Raw genomic sequence first — 20475 nt, forward strand, 5'->3', positions numbered from 1 at the left:
TGCTCCAGTGTGAGTTTCCAGGTGGATTTTAGATGTATCCCCAAGTAGGGTTTGCCTAGATTAGGAAAAGAGATCTATATTAACTAGTCCCAATTTTTCACTAGTGTAGACGCATCTTGATTTAGGTGGGTGAGGTCCACCATAAGTGCTCCATAATTTATGTTTGACGTGAGGTGTAGAATTGGTTGTCTTCAACCTAATGTTGGCATGTTAGTCACTTTTGAATTGTTAGCTCTCACAAGAGCTTCATATATATTCTGGATAATATGGAGGAAGATGATTGAGCCTTCTGGAACTCTGCCTGTGAGCAGTCTAGAGATGGAGGATGATGCCCATTATTAGGCTCCGTGTTTGTCGCAAAGGTCATGGAAATCATGGATTCCATGACTTCTGCAGTGGCCACTGTGGCTGACCGGAGGACTGCCCAAGCAGCTGACCCTGGAGTTAGCTGTCAGACTGGCTGGAGGAGTAGCAGATGGAGCAGCTGTTGGCTTCCCAGGGCTCCCTTCCCCGGCGGCGGCCAGAGTAGCCGCTGGTCGCCTGGGCCCTCCCACTATGATTCTATTGGGGTAGAATATGATTCTATTCCCTCCCACTATGATTCTATTGGGGTATTTATGGTATAAGTGCCAGGGGCGGCAAACTTTTTGGCCCGAGGGCCACATCTGGGTGGGAAAATGGCATGCAGGGCCTGAATGTAGGGCTGAGGCAGGGGCTTGGGGTGCAGGAGGGAGTGCGGGGTGTGGGAGGGGGTGCGGTGTGCAGGAAGGGGCTCAGGGCAAGGGGTTGGGGCAGAGGAGGTGTTGCAGAGTGCGGGAGGGGGCTCAGGGAAGGGGGTTGGGGTTCAGGTGCAGGAGGGGTGTGGCAGGGGCTCAGGGCAGGGGGTTGGGGTGTGGCGGGGGTTTGGAGTGCGGGTTCTGGCCCAGTGCTGCTTACCCGGAGTGGCTCTAGGGTGGCAGCGGCACGCGCTGGAGCCAGGGCAGACTCCCTGCCTGCCTGCCCTGACCCCGTGCCACTCCTGGAAGCGGCTGGCACCATGTCACTGCGGCCCCTGGAGGAGGGGGCACAGAGGGCTCTGCATGTTGCCCTTGCCGGCAGGCGCTGGTAGGCACCGCCCCCCTCCCCTCGCCAGCTCCCATTGGCCGGGAACGGGGAACCACAGCCAATGGGAGTTGTGGGGGGTGGGGGGAGCAGCTCAGGGCAGCACTCGGAGCCCTCTGCCCTCCCTCCCCCAGGAGCCGCAGGGACGTGGTGCCGCTCGCTTCCAGGAGCGGTTCGGGACTGCACCGCCAAGGGGTGGCAATCCTGCGGGCCGAATTCAAAGCCCTGATGGACCGGATGCGGGCCATAGTTTGCCCACTCTAGTATAAGTCATGGACAGGTCACGGGCTGTGATTTTTTTGTTTCTTGCCCATAACCTGTCCATGACTTTTACAGAAAAATACCTGTGATTAAATCGTAGCCTTACCTCTAATGACTCTTCAGGTTTATTTTTGGGGGGAGAGAACCTGACCTATTTCAGTTCACCCGTAGTCTCTTGCAGGTGGAACTGGAATATTTTGTGAACAATGGCATTATATGCCAAAAATATATCTAGCAGAATGAGTATGAGCGTACTTTCCTTGTCTCTGGATGGGGGAAGTTATTTATCAGAATAGCAGGTGCCATCTCTGTTAGGTTTCAGGCCAGGTTACTGTGCAGAGGACTCTTGTACTGGTAGGTAACAGTCTACCAATGTCTGTCGTGCAGTCTTCGTGATATCCGCAGGGTGACAAGAGTCATAGAATATTAGGGTTGGAAGAGACCTCAGGAGGTCATCTAGTCCAATCCCCTCCTCAAAGCAGGACCAACCACAACTAAATCATCCCAGCTAGGGCTTTGTCAGGATGGGCCATAAAAACCTCTAAGGATGGAGATTCCACAACCTCCCTTGTAACCCATTCCAATGCTTCACCACCCTCCTAGTGAAATAGTGTTTCCTAATATCCAACCTAGACTTCCCTCACTACAACTTGAGACTATTTATTCTTGTTCTGTCATCTGCCACCACTGAGCACAGTGTAGCCCCATCCTCTTTGGAACCCCCCCTTCAGGTAGTTGAATGCTTCTATCACTCTATCCCCTCACTCTTCTCTTCTGCAGAATAAATAAACCCAGTTCCCTCATCCTCTTCTCGTAAGTCATGTGCCCCAGCCCCCTAATAATTTTTGTTGCCCTCCACTGGACTCTCTCCAATTTGTCCACATCCCTTCTGTAGTGGGGGGACCAAAACTGGATGCAGTACTCCAGGTTTGGCCTCACCAGTGCCGAATAGAGGGGAATAATGGCTTCCCTCAATCTGCTGGCAATGCTCCTACTAATACAGCCCAATATGCCGTTGGCCTTCTTGGCAACAAGGGCACAGTGGTGACCCATATCCAGCTTCCCGTCCACTGTAATCCCCAGGTCCTTTTCTGCAGAACTGCTGCTTAACCAGTTGGTCCCCAGTCTGTAGCGGTGCTTGGGATTCTTCCTTCCTAAGTGCAGGACTCTGCACTTGTCCTTGTTGAACCTCATCAGATTTCTTTTGGCCCAATCCTCCAATTTGTTTAGGTCACTCTGGACCCTATCACTATCCTCCAACTTATCTACCTCTCCCCCCAGCTTAGTGTCCTCTGCGAACTTGCTGAAGGTACAGTTAATCCCATCATTAATGAAGATGTTGAACAAAACCGGCCCCAGGACCAACTCCGCTTGATACCGGCTGCCAACTAGACTGCCAACTAGACATCGAGCCATTGATCACTACCAGTTGAGCCCAACAACCTAGCCAAGCTTTCTATCCACCATATAGTCCATTCATCCAATCCATACTTCTTTAATTTGCTAGCAAGAATACTGTGTGAGAATGTATCCAAAGCTTTGCTAAAGTCAATATATATCACATCCACTGCTTTCCCCATATCCACAGAGCCAGTTTACCTTCTACAATCAGGTTGGTCAGGCATGACTTGCCCTTTGTGAATCCATGTTGACTGTTCCTGATCACTTTCCTCTCCTCTTCAAAATGGATTCCTTGAGGACCTGCTCCATGATTTTGCTGGGGAATGAAGTGAGGCTGACTTGTGTATAGTTCCCTGGGTTCTTTTTCTTCCCTTTTTTAAATATGGGCATTATATTTGCCTTTTTCTAATCGTCTGGGATCTCCCCTGATCGCCACGAATTTTCAGTGGTGGCCAATGCCTCTGCAATCACATCAGCTAACTCCCTCAGCACCCTTGGATGCATTAGATCTGGACCCATGGACTTGTGTATGTCCAGGTTTTCTAAATAGTCCTTAACCTGTTCTTTCACGGCTGAGGGCTGCTCACCTCCTCTCCATACTGTGTTGTCCAGTGCAGCAGTCTGGGAGCTGACCTTGTCTGTGAAGACCAATGCAAAAAAAGCATTGAGTACTTCAGCTTTTCCACATCATCTGTCATTATGTTGCTTCCCCCATTCAGTAAGGGTCCCACACTTTCCCTGACCACCACCTTGTTGCTAACATACTTGGCATGGTACATGGTAACATACCTGGCATGTCAGTACTGGGAGTTGTCTTGCCACAACTTTCTATATACTCTATGATCAGAAATAGAAGATTTGATATTGTCCAAACAAAGTGATGGTTTCTTCATTAAAGGCCATATAATCTCCTATAAAAAGACTGTCAATGTGCTATTTCTAAGAAAGGCACTGACAGTTTCCACCAGTCATGGACCACTTTCTGTCCTGATGCACAATGAGTTCATTGCTGCTGGATAACCGCAGCCCCACTACTGATACCCAATTCAGTTGGCAGGTTATTGTCCAGAATGAACTCTCTTCCAAGCAGCCAATGGCATTTAATACAGTTCTCATGCTGTGCTGTTGGGATCAGGTAAAAGGATCTATATTTGTTTCTGAAAAATGGGCTTTCATGAAGAAATATCTGCTTTTGTTCCTGAGTTTGAGACTATCATGGCTTTAGCTGATCAGAGTTAGGGATATGGGGATCCTTTCCCACTGGTGCAGTAGGCTAATCATGACAGGGATGCAAGGAGACACACAGACACACAAACTTCAGCAAGCAGACTATTTTTTCCCAACCCAGAGATGGAGGTAACTGGGCTGAATGGAACTTTCCAAAGTTTGAAAGGAAAGATTAAGGTTTAGATAAGGGAATATGTGTGTATAGGGATTTTTGTTCTAACCCTTTGCTCTGCATGCTATTTATGTTTGGGTGAATGAATAATAAATGGTTTGTTTTTGAAGAAGCTGTTTGGGGGTTATCATAGTCAGCTTGCTGATCATGGAGGAAAAGGGCTTACAGGTTCCAAACGTGAAAGCCCCAGCGGTGTTAACCTGGTTAGGAAACGGGGGCTCCCACCCAGACATCTAGTCCCAGAGTGGTTGGACTTCAGCGTTCCATTCTTTTGAAAAGTCACTCAAAAGGGACTCTGAAAGGCCTAAAATGTAGCTTGCCTTGTAACTGTGACATCAGTGTAATACTGTTTGACAATAACAAGATCTGGATCATTTCCATGGGTGCATTAGGATCCCATCTGGTTGCTACTGATGCATTCAGATCTGATAGAAACCTATGACCATATCTGATCTCAAATTCTCAGTTTGAGAACTCTTCTAAACCTCAGTAGAAAGAATTTTAAATGCAAAACATAAATAGTTAAGTCTGACATGGTATCAGAAACCAATGTGAATTTGAAGTGATAGCTGACTTAGATGGACTAGTCAGAACATTAGCTTATCATACAGGCACCGGTGAGGTGTGTGTGGATTGACTGGCAGTTCCTTCACATGCAGAATTTCCTGATTGGACCTAGATTGTTATAGAAAAGTCCTGCCCTAGAAAAGCCTCAGCAGACAGAAAAATGCTTTCTACATCTGTAGTCCAAATTAAACATATAATGCAAAGCTTGTTTCATTTTTGGATGTAAGCAAGAAGGCAACCATTGGTTCTTATTTAGTCTCCAGCTCCCTACTAGCTAAATTTGTCCTATTCTCATAGAATCAGGTGCTTTGTTGTAGTAAGGCTCAGATCTGCAAACAGTATTTGCTCATTCAGTTACTCTTGTTAGCAATGTTCAGGGCGGAAGTTGAAGTCTTTTAATTCTGTCTCTGACAGAGCCTGTCTGAAGTCCTTTCATCCCAAAATACAGACCATAAAACTGTCATCTTACAAATATTTCAAGAGTGTGAAATCCAGGTTTTTGTCTTTTTCTCTTGAAGAGAGACTCCCTTTTCCATTGTTTTTAACAGAAAGCAAACAAAAAGTGCCTGGTGCGAGATGGTCTGCAAAATTGTTCAGGTTTGTCCAACTTTTAAAGTGATGATCTGTATGTTCTCAAGACTCTGCTATATTAATGACCTGCTTTATATGCCAAACTCTGCTTTAAGTGTTGGATAACATGCTTTACCCTTAACTGAACACTGCCTTTGTCAAGATAGAGAAGTTTGGCAGAATTCATAAGCTGAAATGATGGAGACGATGAATGCCGAAAAATTCAATAATCCTGTGACTGAGTTACAGAAAGGAATTTGTTTTCATGTAGATTGTTATACATAATCTTCCAAACGTAGACATTACTTGACTTAGAATCTAAACTGTGATATCCTCATATGCTAAAGCCCCACACAGCACTTCTTACTCAGGCAAAATGCCTTTTCACTTTTAATAGAACTTTGCATGGTGGGCAGGTCTCTTCTGGTTATAATGCCAAGTATAGATTTGGTTCTCATTGGTGCTAAAGTCATTAGCCTCTTGGGTGGGAAAAAGTTTGGCAATTGAAATTGTATTCTAGTCTTTTCCAATTGGTATAATTGGAAGTTCCGTAAACAATCTTAAATACAGGAGTGAAAATAAATGGCTCTGCTTCAAATATCAACTCTTGCAAGTAAATGATACATAATCATCATTTGCTAGCAGGATCTCATAAGAAGCAAGTACATTGTAATGAGTTATTGATTATTTATTGAGACAAGTGCTTAATCTACAGCTGGTCCTTGTTACGTACTTACATAGAGAGAAGGAAATTCAGAGTTTTTTGGAATCCAGAAAAATAGGGCCGTGACTAAGCCACCTTGCCATAGAATCTTACTAAACTACAGCTTTCTCCAACTTCTTTGGAAAACTGAAGGTTTTAAAATATCCTAGGTTTACTACACACTTTGTGATCCCTCCTATAATGTTTAGATTTTATGCATGTATACTGAATATATACTGTGTGTAGTGTCATCACAAATTGTTCAGCTGATTACTAGAGGTTATTGTGAATATCTTCAGTCTATTTGATATAAAATGCTCAGTTACCACATATTATTTAGCATTGTATACTCCACAGTCTTCTTTATTCCAACAAGGAATAAAAGGAGTGTTTCTGATATTTTTATTTACAATTGAGAGCATTAATATGTAGAGTGTGATATCAAGATGCTTGTTTAGGCATTACAGGGCATCCAGTAGTATGGTTCTGGTTAGGAACTGGTTACTGTCTTCACTGTGAATGCTTGTTGCTCAAAAGAAAGCAGAAGAATAGCTTAAGGTAGCTATTTAGAGAACTGGACAGTAACGGTCTTGGTAACTGTGGCCCTGATTCTGTATTGACTTATGCATGTGCATAGCCTCATAGACATGGGTAAGTCCTGTTGGTTTCAAAGTTAAACACTTACGTCTTTGCAAAATCAGAGCCCTACTCTTAGTGTACCATAATTCTAAAAGTGTTGTAATCCTTTTTTCACCACTGAACAGATGTACCTTTTGAAATTAAAATGTCCTATTTCTATAGATTTGTGGTTTCATTTTTACAGTTGTGAGCTGAAAAGCATGCGCGTCATCTTTTTTTATTTTATTTTCTGGTACAGCCAAATAAAAACAAACACAAAGAATCTAGGGCCACATTCACTTCTTACAGCTGAAGAGACTCTCATTTCTGAAAGCAGCCCTGTGCAATGAGCAGGTATGCTGCTGCATTCTGCATAAACCACACCCAGCAGCAAAGACCTGTTAAGAGTGAATTAAAAAGTAAACAAATCATATGACCCTAAGGCATGTCTTACTTTTGCGGTATTGTCACAGGAAAAGTAAAGGTGCAGCAGGAAACCAATCCTATTTTGTCCTATGGCTGACACATGGCTTTCCATGGAAAGAATGGCAAAAAATGCCCCTAAAATTCATAAAGGGAACCATACGTTCAAAACCCTCATTTCTCACAGAAAAAAATCTGCTATTTTTGCAAGTAATGGCTAAGATGACTCTAAGTACTTTTTTTGTTTGTCCTCTTCATGCATTTGACAACAATTTTTGTATAGTTTCACCCTATTCCCTGTATAGTCAATTGGCTTCCCTTGTTTTTGTGGGTTTTTCACGTGGCATTAGGGGGTGAAATGTTTTTAACATAGTAAAATGTGATTGTAAAACCACAAAAAGTGACAGAGGGACAGAAGTGTCATGTCTGAAACTAATCTTACTCTTCAGTTATTATTCCATTTAAACTGACTAGATTTCAAGTTGGTGGTGTTCCTGATCCTTGACATAATAAGATGCACTAACCTGGAAATTTGTCTGATACATGGTTGTAATTCTTAATAGGATTAATTAACATTAGTTTGGCAAGTGCATCCACATCAAGTATAAACAAAGTTTGTTTTTTAAACTATTTTAGCTTAATTAATGTCCAATTTAGCTTAGCTAAAATTTTGTTTATCACAGTTGACCCTTTGTATAGTGATGCTACGTAATAATAATTACACACAAAAACAACATTGCAACCTTAACAATGATTTTTAAAGTCAAGCACTCAAAAGCTAGGAAAAAGCCAGAATTAAGGTTGTCTGTGCATCCTAGTACCAGTATCCTGGCCCAGCCAATCCTACTTTCCTCCTTGAGGCTTGCTAAGTCCCAATCTCCCCACTGACTTCCAGTTTTCCTCCCTGTCCCCACACCCAAACATAGTATCCTTGACCAGTCAGTGCCAGTCTCCCTTCAGCTCCTCATGCAGTCTGTGCTCTCCCTCCACAATATCCCCCACTGGCTCCCAGTCATTCTCCTCCTCCTGGCTTCCAAGCTAGTTTCTCTCTCCTCCTCCAGTGCCAGTCTTACCAGACTCCTTGTCTTAAACTAGTCCTTTCCCTTCCCTTGGTCTGTTTTTTGTTCCATATGCGTTTGAAGCAGATGGTTTTCTCCTCCTGAGTGCCAGCTAGGGGGGCACTGAGAGCACAGGAGAGACATGCTCTCTATTCTCAGTTCCTGTGCATGGCCCCACCTATTGAGCAAGTTCAAATTGCAGTCTTTTTCAGAGGTTTACAACTTGGCCAAATTTGGGTGGATTTTCACAAGGACAGGAAAAAGGCACATTCCTGACGCACAAGGGTGCTCCTTGCAAATTTCTAATCTCTGCTCCGGAGTATGGGGGCACTAGAGTATTTCAAAGAGAATGTTCCAATTTCAATTTTTTTTATATTGGCAAAATGTATTTTTTCTTAGCCTTGTTCTCAGAAACAGCTGAACTGTTCTGGGTGAAATTTTCCAAAAACTTTCAGCCTGACACAGCTATCCAGCATGGAAAATTCAGCCCAAATGGTTAAAGTTTGGCCAAGTTACAAGCATCTGAAAATAGGGTCTTATAATGGGTATGTGAGGCAACCTTAATGATAGGCAGTGCTGCCTGCCACACCTACAATATTACTTAAAGAATGGACGAAGGGAGGAAAACATACCATACCAGTGATGAGTCACATTGCAGGAATTGGTAATACCTTAGGTTAAACATTTATTTATTAATGTACAAAATAAGATGCTCAGGGCTCTTTCTCGTCTTGAGAGGAAAGGAGGTTGCAGTTTATAATACTGAACATTCAAGAGATTTTTCTGTTTTAATAATCACAGATTGGAGAAACCATCAGAGGAATGATATGAAAATCCCAACTGCCCAAGTGGGGGAGTTATGCTGGTTCATGTTTAGCAGTGATGTATGTCCATCTCTGTATTTTCTTCCTTACCATTTTGCCATCTAGTAGGTTGCTTAGATGAATCTTGCATTTGTGGTGAATTTACTTTAGAAGAGTCATTATCTCCTCTATTCTCTTGATCTATTTTGAAAGAGGATAAGGCTGACATGTTTGTATAACGTGATTTTTAAGTAATGGTGGTGTAATCAGAGCTTTTGAGTTTTTGCCTTTTATCATGGGTGTAACTATAAATAAATATTTCAAATCAGTGATTCCCAAACTTTAACAACCTGTGAACCCCTTTCACTAAGATGTCAAGCCTTGCAAACTCCCTTCTAAAAACGAATATTTCCAGGGATTTTCTCCTTTACATGAGCATAACTAATAAAAGCAGTGATCTTCGAAATATAAAATTTGTTTTTATGACATGCTTATTACACACTATTTATTATTAATTATGATTTATCATTACGGTACTTTTATTACATTTATGAAAATGGCAACACTCTTCCAAGATCTCACTTTCATAGCTTGTATAAGCTTTGAATAAGCCTGTAATAAGACAAGGCTCCTATGTTTCATCAAGGAGTATCAGATGTGAAACAGCATGAAGGTATTTAAGAAGCCAACTCAAAGAGTTCGTCCTACACAAGCATTCAGGTCTTGAGCAGTCCAGGCAAACAATGCACGTTACAACAAAGCTTAAACTTGTTCTGTATAATAATTTTAAAAACAATACTAGCTGCCTATTTAATTTTAAAAACAGCAAAAAATATCCACCTCCCTTTCCATTTCTTATAGGGAGTCTTGAAGTTTAAATCTCCTCAGTGTGATAGATATGCTTGCTTTGATCTGCTTAGCTCTTGGAAGTCCAGGAACTCTGGGCTGCTGGCCCTGTGCTGCCCGGGGTCCCTAGGGACAGCTCTTTCCACCATTAGGGAATTTTTTCCCGAGAACCCCCTGTAACATTTCGTGAACCCCCAGGGGTCATGAACCCCAGTTTGGGAACCACTATTTTAAATATTCCATTGTCTTATTTGCTTCTCATTTTTCAGAAGCTATTGTGAAAAAGGTGTGTCTGAAGCAGCCACATCTTACTGTGCACCCCCGAGTTGGTTTTGTTTCATCCCTTGATGCTTGTGGTGATCTAGTAATGGATAAAACCAGCAGTGCTTTTGCTAAGCCTTGTTGGTCAAGTTTTGGGTTAGCAAAACCAAAACCATAAGGCCTGTAATCAGCAGAGTACTTAATCACATGTTTAACTTTAAGCACATGCATAATCCCATGTACTTTAATAGGACTATTCACATGCTTAAAATTAAGCATGTGCTTAAGTACTTTGCTGGATCGGGGCCTACATGAGCTGGTTTCAGGTCCCAATCTGCCCAAACCCCTAAAATCCAGATACAGGGCTTTGGCTCATCTCTAATATGCAATTTATTTTTTTCCAAGTTTTATGTAACTGTGGGTGGTGCTGGCTGCACTTGAGCATATTGATAAGGTGCCAACGGATGCACTGGTTCACTGCATCAGGCTCCTAGACAGGAGCCTTGATGGCCAAGGCTATGGAATTTCATGTGATTAAATTCACCTTTCTCTGGCAGAAATCCCAAATGAAGGGTGCATCTGGCTAGGCTTGCACAGAGAATTGCTTGTGGACCACCCTGGGCCTTTGGAGATTAATGTTCCCCATTGTAGTTACATATAGTCAGTTAATTACTAGTTTTCTGTATGTCCAGTCATCTTAACTGAACCATCCATGGATTTAGCTCTCTGTATATACCCCCTGCTTTTTCTCCCCATCCCTAGCTCTTTTTTCTTAAAACAAATTGTAATCCAGTGCTTCTCCTTTATGAGAATGCAGCTGAACTGAAAAAACTTGTTTTGTTGGCAAATTACTTTGGTGTTACAACCTTTTGAATATATTATTCAAATTAAATTGAACAGTTAAGAATCTAGACTAACAGTCTTGCGAGCAAAAGCACTGATAATTTTGCTTGTATTTTGGAGAGTATCTGTGTACTGCTGCTGCTTCTTACCCAGCTCATTTATATTTAAGAATTGTAATGCCGGGGAAGATTTAATTGACCTGATTTTGTGACTTTTGGAAGAAAGAGTTAAAGAACCAAACCTGAGACACTGAGAATTATCACTGTGTTTTATGAGAGATGGCATATAACACTAAGTGTTTTTTACCTAGGTAGGCATCAAACTAATTGATTAGTGCAGCAAAATACAGGAGGGAAAGGAAAGGAAAGGCTAGAATAGAATAACTCTTCTGTTTGTCAGCCACCCACATAGCTGCTTCCAGTTTTATTACATCATTAAATATATGTAGAAATTTAGAGTCTGCAGTGTCTAAAGGGGAGTAGAAAAACAAATGTTTATGGGTATGTCTGTTTCTTATTTAGTGATTAGTCACAGTGTCTCAATCTTTGGAGAGGCAGCCTATTCAGAGTCTTTTAAAAATATTTTCTGTTACATAGTTGTGCAACTTTCTAAATTTTTGATGTTCTCTGTTACTAATCCATAGTTGTAGGGGATTTTCCCTTTCCATAGGTGCAATTTTTGTAGTGGTTATTTAGTTGCAGGTAAAAGTATGTAGCATAGAATAGCTATAGCGAATTGCTATCTGCAGTGCAGAGTTCTTAAAGAGTTTTGCTGTTCCAGGAGATGATTGTAGTTTTGAGTGTTAAGATCTCAATCAACAATTTTTCAACAATTTTAAGAACTTTGCATGTGTTTAAGTCACACAGTGTATTTCAATTTTAATAACTAAATGGACTAGAATGCTCAAAGATCCCATACAAGCTCTCTGTTTCAGAGCTATCCAGTAGCTTTTAATTCACGTAAGAATATTGTCTTTTTGAATCATAGTTGTCCAGGGGGAGGAGAACCATGATTCCAAGTCATTATAGTGGAGTTTGTAGAGGTCAGTGAACCCAAGAGGTGGGTACTTATTTTAAGTACTCAACATGGAAGGAGAAGAAACTAAACCAACTGTGTGTCATCCTTCCAGTTTGAGCTACCTCTTTCTCTGGACTGGAACTCAGCAATATTTCCCAGAGGTGTATTGCAATAAGAACGAGTCAGAGAGAAGAGGCTTTGAAAAAGTATGGGGGCATAAAGAGAGGAGAAGTTTTGATGTTTTATTTTACCACTGTTAATCATTCATGGATTTTTTTTTTTAATCTTTTAGAATTGATAGATATCACATGTACGCTGCTACTACTAAACCCAGACTTCACCACTGCATGGAATGTAAGGTATGTCGCACTCAGCAAATGGTATCACAAAGAGCTTGGTCAGCCGCCTTAAATCTGAGTCCGCCGTAAGCTTTGTTTTAAGTGGGATTTAACACTGCTGTTTTGATAAGATGTGCTGAAAGAACTTTTAAAATCTTTTCCTTCCTGATTTCCTTTGTAGCTAGTCTGTTGCATTTTACAGTACAGTAATATATATTTTCAGCACAAATAAAGTGGCATAACCCTTAATCTGAAGATAAAGAATATATTTTACCAGAGGTTACTGATCCTGTTCATGTATCGGTGAACATTTTTATCTTAGATCAAATTTAATATAAAACTGCATCTCTGCTTACTAGCATATTTCGAGTCAATGTGTTGTATGAAGTTACCCCAATGAATAATTATGTGAACTATGATTCTTTTGTTCACATTGGTATTAAACTGACTATATAAGGTAGTTGGCAAAAAATTTATTGATAGGTAGCTTCCTTCAATGTAATCCATTAAGATAGTATGTTAAATACTTAGATTTTATTTTGCTCAAGAGCTAGGGATGTCACACTCATCCAGACTTCACATTTGATCAGCATTTGGTTCCCTCTTGCTGACAACAGGTAATGCAAATGAAGCTTTGCTCTAAAGTGTATTTCCACTCTTGCCTGACTCCTGGGGCAGTCTAGGCAGCACTGAGCAGTCTGATGCTCTTAGGACAGGTGTACAATTAAAATGCTGCAGCGGCAGAGCTGCACCAGTGCCGTAGTGCTTCAGTGAAGATGTGACTACACTGACAAGAAAGCTAATTCAGCTCCATGAGAGGCGGTAGCTGTGTCGGCAGCAGAAACCCTGTCATCAACCTAGTGCTGTCTACCTTGGGGGTTAGATCAGTATAACTGCATTGCTCAGGGGTGTGGATTTTTCACACCCTTGAGTGACGTAGTTGTGCTGATGTAAGTTTAGAATGCAGACCTACCCTGAGATCCCTACCCACTGCAGCCATGAGGAAAGGGGCTACTAGAATGAACACGCGTACACATTCTCTTCTTTACAACCACCTGGGAAGAGAGGAAACTGAGGGCTCCTTGTCACCTAGGAACATCATAATAGTACTTATCATTTTTATATTGTTTTACATATAGGTTTGAAATTGCCATTGTGCTCATTTTATAGTTTAGGGAAGCTCAGACAGGAAAGCGAAGCCATTTGCTCAACCTGACATAGCAAGTTGTTGGCAGAGCCAGGATTAGAATTCAGGACTTTGATTCCACTCCCTGTACAACACAGGACTTCACCAAGTGTATTGGAGTAATGGTCTATTTAGTCAACTATGCAATCTCCAGCAGTTGCTAATACCGGATACTTCACAGGAATATGTGAAATACACATAATAGACAATTATAAAATAACCTGCTCATAAGGGAAGTTTTTTCCTAATGTCAAGTGAGTAATGGTTGCCCTGAATACTACATCCCTTTTTAAAGTTATACCACCGTTTATGAAACTGGAAGTTGTTACCCATGTCAGTGCTTAACCCCTTTTTGAGTTCTGCTAATCTTTTAAATTTCTCCTAAGTTCTGGCTGTCAATAACGTTTTGAGGTAAAGAGTTCCACAGGTTAATTATATGTTGTGTAAAAGAGAAAGAAAGGGTTACTATTTCTTCTATCAGTTATTAAAGGCAGTTTTCTGCCTTTTAATTAGATGTCTCCTGGTTCCAGTATTGTGAGAGAAGGTGCTTGATTGACCTTCATTGCTGCTGCTGCTTCTAGCCTTAGTCCCCTCTATATGGGGGTCAGCTTTTTTGAGTCCTTCTCCATTCCAGTCTGTCTTGAACCAGTTCCTCAGATACTCTGCAGCTAATCAAATCTTTTTGTATAACATCCATCCATATAGTTCTGGGTCTTCCAACCCTTCTCTTACCCTCCACTTCTAAGTTTAGTGCCCTGTTTCCTCTACATACTTCTGATCTTTTCACATGCCCAAACCATCTAAGCTGGGTTTCCCTCAGCTTTTCTGTAATTGGTACCGCCTTCACACTTCCCCCTAATTCGTTTGTTGCAAACGTGAGATTGACCTTCTCCATAGCTGTCATTGTTTTAATTTTACCTCCATCAGGGTGTCACACCTTGATTATTTTGAGACTCCAATATTCCATTTTCTAATGGCACGGCTGGTCGTCCAAGCTGAATATCAGACTCTGAGTCATACTATGATATTTAGACATACCTCTAAATGGGAGAAGGGATGCGGATATGAACTATCCCAAGCATGTCCTCTGATTTTTTCAGTCCACATAGGAACTGTGCAGGCTTGACCATAGCATAGCCCTACTTTCCCAGTGTACACAGAGGAGGCGCAGGGACTTCCCTCCCTCTTCCTGACGATGCCCAATAGAAGCAGTTCATTGCACTCCCCTAAGCACAGAGACAGCAATTGATCCCCCTTGCACCAGGGCTCAGAAGCGGGGAAAGGCTCTTTCCATATTCTTTCCACCCGCACACAAGGGCCAGGGACAGTTTTAAATAATAGTTTGGGCGGTTTTAAACAAGAAATTGCCGCTTTAAATTTAGGTGGTTTTAAATGTTTAGACATGGAGATTTGCTCAGTTCAATAGGTTTCTTGCAGTTGGAAAAATAAAGAAATCAGCCCATTAAGACTATTTGTGGTGAATAGCTGTCAGATCCAGATAAAGCAAGTATTTTTTTCCCAGCCTATAATATAATTATCCAGGTTGGTGCTATGAACTGATTTTTGAAGTGTCATTGATTAAAGAAAAGGGAAATGTGGCAGTCATAGTAAAGGGTTGGCTATCATGAGAAAAATGTATCTTCGGGTATTCTTGAAATGATAAAGTTCATGAGGCTTTTAAACAGAAAAACCACCATTGAACCCATATGTGAACTTCTCAGGTGTTGCTATAAGTAATGTTCTCTGTAGCTGTATTGCTGCTGAAAGTTGAATCCATTTTTTTTTTTAATGGAAGTATACAAGAACATAATGTGCATACTGGGTCAGACTAATGGTCCATCTAGGCCAATATTCTGCCTTCTGACCAATGGCCATTGCCAGGTGCTTCAGAAGGAATGAGCAGAACAAGGCAGTTATCAAGTAATCCATCCTGTGTCGTCCAGTCCCGGCTTCTGGCAGTCAGAGAATTAGGGACACACGAAGCATGGGACTGCATCTGACCATCTTGGTTTATAGCCATTGAGGGACCTATCCTCCATGAACTTATCTCCATTCTTTTTTTTTAACCCATTTATACTTTTGACCTTCACAACATCCCCTGCCAATGAGCTGAACAGATTGACCGTACATTGTGTTAGTTTTAAACCTGCTGCCTATTGTGTTATGTGATGGGTTAATAACACTTCCTATTCACTTTCTCCATGCCATTCATGATTTTATAGACCTCTGTCATATCCCCACTTAGTCGTCTTTTTCTCTTTCCTGTCTTTTTTTAATCTCTCCTCATATGGAAGTTGTTCTATACACCAATAATTTTCATTGCCTTTCTCTGCACCTTTTCCAATTATAATATATCTCTTTTGAGATAGGGTGACCACAACTTCACACAGTATTCAAAGTGTGGGCATACCATGGATTTATATAGTACCATTTTGATATTTACTGTCTTATCTATCCCCTTACTAATAGTTCCTAACATTGTTAGCTTTATTTCTGCCACTGCACAGTGAGTAGATGTTTTCAGAGAACTATCCATAGAGACTCCAAGATCTTTCTTGAGTGGTAACATCTAATTTAGATCTTGGCATTTTGGATGAATAGTTGAGATTGTTTTCCAATGTGCATTATTTTGCACTTATCAACATTTAATTTTATGTACTATTTTGTTGTCAAGTCACCCAGTTTTGTGAGATCTCTTTGCAGTCAGTTTTGGACTTACCTATCTTGAGTAATTTTGTATCATCTGCAAATTTTGCCACCTCACCCTTAAGCCTTTTTTCCAGATCATGTATGAAAATGTTCAACACACAGATCCCAGTACGGATTCTTGGACTACCCTGCTAATTACCTCTCTCATGAAAATTGACCGTTCCTACTCTTTGTGCCCTATCTTTTAACCAGTTATCTAGCCATGAGAAGACCTTCCCTTTTTATCCCAGGACTGCTTACTTCGCTTAAGAGCCTTTGGTCTGGTACCTTGTCAAAAGTTTTCTGAAAGTCCAAGTACTCTATATCAACTAAATCACCTTTGCCCACATGCTTGTTGACACCCGCAAAGAATTCAAATAGATTGGCGAGGCATGATTTTCCTTTACAAAAGCTATGTTGACTCTTCCCCAACTTATCAGATACATAGCTGTACATGATAATTTTGTTCTTTGTTGTAGTTTCAACTAGTTTGCCTGGTACTGAAGTTAGGCTTACCAACCTGTAATTGCCAAGATTGCCTCTGGAGCCTTCTTTAAAAATCTGCATTACATTAGCTATCCTCCAGTCACCTGGTAAGCGATAGGTTACAAACCAAAGGTAATAATTCTGCAGTTTCATATTTGAGTACCTTCAGAACTCTTGGGTGAATATCATCTGGTTCTAGTGACTTACGGTATAATTTATCAATGTGTTGCAAAACTTACTCTACTTACACCTCAGTCTGGGACAGTTCCTCAGATTTGTCACCTAAAAAGAATGGCTCAGGTGTGGGAATCTCCCTCACATCAACTGCAGTGAAGACTGCTGGAAAGAATTCATTTAGCTTCTACACAATGGTCATGTCGTCTTTGAGATAGCTAGGCAAAAGGATAGAAAATATAAGAATATGAAACATAGGTGAGGGACCGTAAGAGCAATAAATAAAGTTGGTCTTAGAGCAGGGGAGGTTGGTTGTGTGGGTGGGTGGATGGAACTGGGCCCGCAGATATAGCTCCTGATCCAGCAAACATTTAAAGGCAGGCTCAACTTTAAGGACATTGACATGAGTAATTCCATTCTAGAATGTGAGACCATGCTCATTTGCTTAAAGTTAATCATATGCTTAAGGCTTTGCTGGATTGGGGCCATAGTGTAAAAATACAGTTGCAGGTTTGGACCTGGGAGATAACAGTAAAGGGGATAGTGAGGGGATACTGTTTTTCTTGCAGCCACATCTTATTGTAACATGATATGCTTTTAATCCTGAAACAGGGGAGGGTAATGGGAAGAAGGAGAAAAAAGAAAGGGGTGCTCTCTTTTCTGTCCCATCAGTTAAGCCATCCTATGCCATACTTTCCCCTTTTTTCCATCCTGTTCTGAAGTAGCTGTCCTAGTTTCTCATTTAAAAGATCTGGTTGTTCTAGAAATAACTGACTTCATTTACTAGTGCTGTCACATTGACATCTTTTAGAATGAAAATTTTCAACCTCCTTTCATTCTTTAGTCATGCATGGGGGAATTAAATCAGACCTCTGTGGAAATACGTTAGGCATTTTTTTCTTTACTTTCATTGAACTACTCATTCTTATCTAAGCATATGCTTAAGGGTTCTCAGTGCTCCCAGTGCTCAGGTCTCCCAGTGCTCAGAATCGAGCTTTGTGCTGGCAGCATCTCATTGCTATGCAGGTGTCTGGACTGATATGAAATCCATATAGCTTCAGGCTTCTCAAAGATTTCACCATAATGTGTCTGTCTCACAAGTGTGCAGGGGAGGGGTTGTGACAGACAGGATGAGAATTAAGGTTTGGGAAGTCTTTTACTAAATATTATGTTAACGAGTAACTAAACCTAGAATTGTCTGGCTTTCCAAATTGATTTTAAAAACCAGCAAAAACAACCCTACAGTAACTTTTAATTGAGATATATAATTTTTTTTTTTTGGCCTCTAAGTTAGTGATTCCTAATACCAACCTTAAACCCTGTTTCAATCTATTTATATTTGTGTAGAGAATTATTTCATTAAGATGCTTTTAAAATGTAAAATAATAGTGATGCTACTGTCTTGAATCACAATAGTAATTTCATGAGTGCTTGTCTTTTGTAGCTTTTAATTATCAATTACATATATGTAACTTCTGTTGACATCAGTGAAGCTTGCTTGTGCATAACTGTCTTTTTGAAATGTGTATATCTTATGGGAAGGCTTTGGAAGATAGCTCTAGGGTGTTTAAAATTAACCTTAATCAGTCAAAAAATTGTTTTGTATGCCAATGATAGCACATGTTAAGTTTTCTACTGCAAAATATTGTGCAACTCAGGAACAGATCCACTTTGTAAAGTTGGGTCATCATTTCAGGATGAATTACCATGGACAGAAATATAGACCGTTTGTCCAATTCAAAATGTAGAACACAGATTTTTACTTTGAAAACACTCTATCTTGTTACAGTAAAATGGCTTTATCAATTGTTGAAGTTTTTGTAATTTTTAAGGTTTATATTCTGGATATCATAGTTGGCTGTATTATGTTTCAAAGAAAATGACATGCACCCTTAAATTAGGTGTACAAATGGAATGTTTTTTTCTTTCACAGGAAAGAACTAATATTATCTGGCACTTTAAGTCCAGTTAAGGATTTACATCTTGGAAAACTGGCATTAACTAAGTTTCCGAAAAGCCCAGAAACATGGATTCACAGGTTTCTCTTTTTTTCTCTTCCCTTTCCTTCCCTTCCCTCCCCGCCTTCCCCCCCAATATATTTTCATACTTCTATCTGAGTTTGGGGTAGGGAAGCTGGTGAATGGAGGCAAGCATCTGGAAACAGCAGATTTCCAAACAATCTAGTGTAAAATTCATTGCTTTTTTTTTTTTTTTTTAAGAATCTGATAAACTATGTGTAGGACTTAGTGTTCAAGTCAAATATGTGTTTCTGCATGTTACATGTCTTTTAATATAACTAGAGTGGTGTGTAATTTTTTCTTCGTTTTGTATTCCCAGTGTGACTGCTTGAAAATTGCCATCAAATTAATGCTAGGTTTTCCATATTTTACTTTTTTTTATTTGCCATTAACCTGTTCATATTGTAGACCTGCCAGAGAACCAGGATACATTAAAAAATAAATTTTGTAATTGTAGCTAGGTTATATCCCATTACTGTACTCTGATATTTTTCCTTATGACTATATTTTCACCAGCCATGGGATTATGCAATGACAATGTCTCCCTTACTGAGCAATAACAAAAGGTATTTTTCTAAAATAAAAAAGCAACCCAGTGCTCAGTCAAATGCATCAAATCCCAAATACCTCAGGATGGCTCCCACACTCCTGGTGGTGTTTGGGGCTGGTGACACCTGATGCCTGCAGGCATATGGTAGGGGAAGGATGTAGTTCTGGCCCAGTGGAGCAGAGACCCTAGCCAGATCTGCGAGAAGTTGTTGTCCTTGTCCCTGGCTGTGGAGGAGGTCACCCCACTGCTGAATGGCTCTGTCCCTGACCACAAGCCATTCAGCAGTGATGTGGTGTCCCCTGCAGCCAGGGACAGTTCCTCCTCATGGCACTGACTAGGGGTCTCTACTACACCCCACCGGGAGCCCAGCCTTCCTCAGACCTTGTGCCTTCAGGGATCCAGTGTCACTGGCCCTGTAACCATGCAGGGAACCCTCTGCAGCTCTGTTGTCACAGCCTCATCCACTCACTCACTATCTAGGAGTGTCAGAGCCATTCCCAGGCAGAAACTGTTCAGCAGCGGGGTGGACTTCCCTTTGAGGTGGGGGCTCCTCCTCCTTCTTACAGTCCTGACCAGGGGTCTCTGCTCCACTGGGCCAGGACAACTGCAGCCTCCCCCACATGTTGTACCCTGGTGTCCTCAGCCACACAGAGAGTTCCCTGCAACCGTAGTGTTAATACTGCCCTGTCCCCAACCCTACCCACCACAGCTGTAAAAATGAAAATCAAAAGAAAATCTTAAAAGTAAAAATAGAAAAAAATTGAATTCTGCCAGGATTAGTTAGACACACATGCACGCACGCATCCCTTTCTGGTATTTTGCTTTAATAGTGTTGGTGTGGAACCAGAATTGAAGAATTTAATTGTAGTTATGCTGGTTTTTAACTTTCTAATCCTGCAATTTCTTTTTACCACCTCTACTTTATTCACGCTATTTGACTGCTTTGCTTTATGTAACTACATTATACAGAATGAAAAGGAAGGTAGATGTGATGGAGAGGAGAGAAATAAGTTGCAAGTGCCATGATTTAGTGATAGCTGCCTCAAACTTCTTCATGTTAGACAATGCTGGACTATTAACTGCACCATGTAATATATAATGTACCTGAAGTCAAGTATGTCGTTCTCAAACAGTGACATTCTTAAGAAATAAAGAAAAGTCAGG

At 41.0% G+C, this 20475-nt stretch overlaps 1 protein-coding gene across 2 annotated transcripts in view; it reads left to right on the top strand.

Annotated features, from left to right (window-relative positions):
• The window catches only part of PTAR1 (protein prenyltransferase alpha subunit repeat containing 1), a 46820-nt gene that overhangs the window by 6964 nt on the left and 19381 nt on the right, over window positions 1-20475 (top strand). For both annotated transcript variants that reach the window (XM_084629706.1, XM_084629707.1), the window contains exons 3-4: window positions 12164-12230; window positions 18677-18781. In XM_084629706.1, the coding sequence (XP_084485832.1) occupies window positions 12164-12230; window positions 18677-18781 (172 nt within the window). The remainder of the gene's footprint in view (window positions 1-12163; window positions 12231-18676; window positions 18782-20475) is intronic.

Source organism: Lepidochelys olivacea (genome assembly GCF_965140295.1).
Source record: "Lepidochelys olivacea isolate rLepOli2 genome assembly, chromosome: 5".
Taxonomy (NCBI): Eukaryota; Metazoa; Chordata; order Testudines; family Cheloniidae; genus Lepidochelys; species Lepidochelys olivacea.